The following is a 2,500-nucleotide window of genomic DNA, read 5'->3' on the forward strand; positions in this document are numbered from 1 at the left end:
TTCAGACATATAATCATATTTCATACCATATCTGCTTTTTATTATTATCATTATTATTATTTTAAATCTAAGTTTTGCTAAGGGATGAGTTTTGAGATCCAAACCTAAATGTGAACATTAAATGCTCCTGCTGTCAAATACTGAAGTAGTAATTGCTATTTCGTTATCTTCTTTTCTTTCGTTTTAGCTTTTTATTTGTATTTTTTACACATTGTTCTGTACAGATGAGGACGTGATCATGTGACCATGACAGATCAGGGTGTGCAGAAATGTGGAGAAGCCAAACATACCAACATCTTCACCACGTCATGCTCATATTTCACCTCAAAACTATATTTTAAAATAATATTTTGCATAAAGAAAATGAAGTTTATTTTTAGGGCCAGTATTTTATATGCATGTATTTATTATATAATACCCAAAAATTTCTCATACAGTGACTACCAGTAAAATGTATAAAAATGTGGGAGCAAAATCTATTCAGACACTTTGACCTGATCAAGTGTGTTTTCTGTAATTGCTAATGCTCTTTTTACACACAGACTGAACAACATGAAGCATTGCTTGGTCGGTGGTTGAGCTAAACTGGTATTATCTAATTGTGCAGTTAAAGGAACACTCCGACTTTTTGGGACTTTAGCCTATTCACCTTATCCCCCAGAGTTAGAAAAGTCCATACATACCTTTTTCATCTCCGTGCGTGCTATAAGTCTGTTTGACGCACCCACCGCTAGCCTAGCTTAGCACAAAGACTGGATGTAAATGGTTGCAGCTAGCATACTAATCGCTCACGGCTCGTCTCAGGTGCTGCGGTTATCACTCCGCCCAAGTAGCAGTGCTTCGCCTTCAGAGAATATAGTTCCCAGTATTTATACGGTTAAAATATGTCTGTGTCTCATGTGACTTTGTTTTTTGTACACTCTGTGACTATACAAATCACAACATGTAAATAGGAAAATGTTTGCGCTATTTTGTCACTTATTTGGATTAGTATGCTAGCTGCAACCATTTACATCCAGTCTTTGTGCTAAGCTAGGCTAGCGGTGGGTGCGTCAAACAGACTTATAGCACGCACGGAGATGAAAAAGGTATGTATGGACTTATCTAACTCTGGGGGATAAGGTGAATAGGCTAAAGTCCCAAAAAGTCGGAGTGTTCCTTTAAATTTAACAGCTGACAGATATTCAACATAATTCATGTGTGAGAGTCTAACAGAAGGACGGACAAAACCAGTCAAATATCCACTGAGTTCTGCTCATACCTTAATACCATTTTATATAGCGAATAAACTGTGATAATGTGAGGAATGTTGAAAGTGTCTGAATACATTTTGGTTTGACTGTATAAATATTGTGCATAATTTCTCAAAAAAATTTTTTTTTTTGATTTTGTGGTGAAATATGACCCAGACATTTCTTCATGAGATTCACTCCTGTTTATCTCTCCCTCCATTACTGTCTGTCTCTCTGTAGTCTCACTTGTTTCTCACCAATAGCCTCCTGGAGGCAGAAATGGGCATCAATATCAATATTGTGTGTTTGGCAGTGTGATAAAGATGATTACAAGCACCAACCCAAATCAGTGTGTGTGTGTGTGTGTGTGTAAATGAGGGTGTTTGGATACTTGTTTGTAAATGTGAGAATGTAAAGGCGAAGGATGTAATATTCTGGATGTTAAACACTTTCTGATTCAGTGTGTGTGAGTTTCTTCAGAAAGTGAATAAATCGTGTTCTTTTCTCTGATATATCACACACTTCACCTTTATCGCAGGTAGTTCGCTATGAGGGGCACTTGTGTTGTACCATTTGAGTGAGACGTACACAATAGTGTATAAAACAATTAGTGCTGAATGTGATAAATGAACTCACACACACATACACACACACACACACACACACACACACACACACCAATGCATGTGATCAGTGAAGACAGATGTTTTCTATTTCAAAAGGCAGTACAATACTTACAAACCCCTTATTCAAATAAATAACAAATAAATTAATCATATAAAATGACTGTTCTACAAGTCAGTCGAGTTAAAAAACAGAAACGGACACTTTCGGTACACACATGCACGCTAGAAACCAAAGCAGGACAGTCACTATCATGTGAGGACGGATGGTTTATCTATTCAGAAACATTCAGAAATCATCGGGATCTGTTTGGGAAGGTGAGTGTGACTGTGTGTTATTTATGCGAGTGTGTGTGTGTGTGTAAATGATAGGTTGCTTGCTGGGTGATTCATGTGTGGGCGAATGGTTCTTTTCACCCGCAAAAAAATGGTTAGGTGTGAATGTTAATGTGTGTTTGTGCTATAGCACCCCGTCCATGAAGCTGGTGTCGAGGTGCTGGATTAGCACGCGGATGAAGCTCATTTCTTTGCGCGTGTTCTCGAAGATGACGCGCGGGTCGTCGGACTGGCAGCGCAGGCAGTTTGGGGCCATGACCATCGCCAGATTACTCACGTCCATCTTAGTCAAGGACACACTGGCGGCTT

The 2,500-nt window shown here is 38.7% G+C and overlaps 1 protein-coding gene across 2 annotated transcripts in view; it reads right to left on the reverse strand.

Moving 5' to 3' along the window:
• Positions 1–1,385: 1,385 nt before the first annotated feature.
• arhgap39 (Rho GTPase activating protein 39) overlaps positions 1,386–2,500 on the reverse strand; it is a 95,268-nt gene continuing 94,153 nt past the window's right edge. Inside the window, exon 10 of one of the 2 annotated variants that reach the window (XM_056266429.1) lies at positions 1,386–1,499. In XM_056266429.1, coding sequence (XP_056122404.1) covers positions 1,452–1,499 — 48 coding nt within the window. In that variant the 3' untranslated portion in view covers positions 1,386–1,451. Of the gene's footprint in view, positions 1,500–1,915 lie in introns of those variants that run through there. The other variant, XM_056266428.1, reaches the window with a different exon arrangement.

The sequence above is a fragment of the Rhinichthys klamathensis genome, unplaced genomic scaffold (assembly GCF_029890125.1).
Source record: "Rhinichthys klamathensis goyatoka isolate OS25496 unplaced genomic scaffold, OSU_Roscu_1.1 h1tg000248l_1, whole genome shotgun sequence".
In the NCBI taxonomy this organism is placed as follows: Eukaryota; Metazoa; Chordata; class Actinopteri; order Cypriniformes; family Leuciscidae; genus Rhinichthys; species Rhinichthys klamathensis.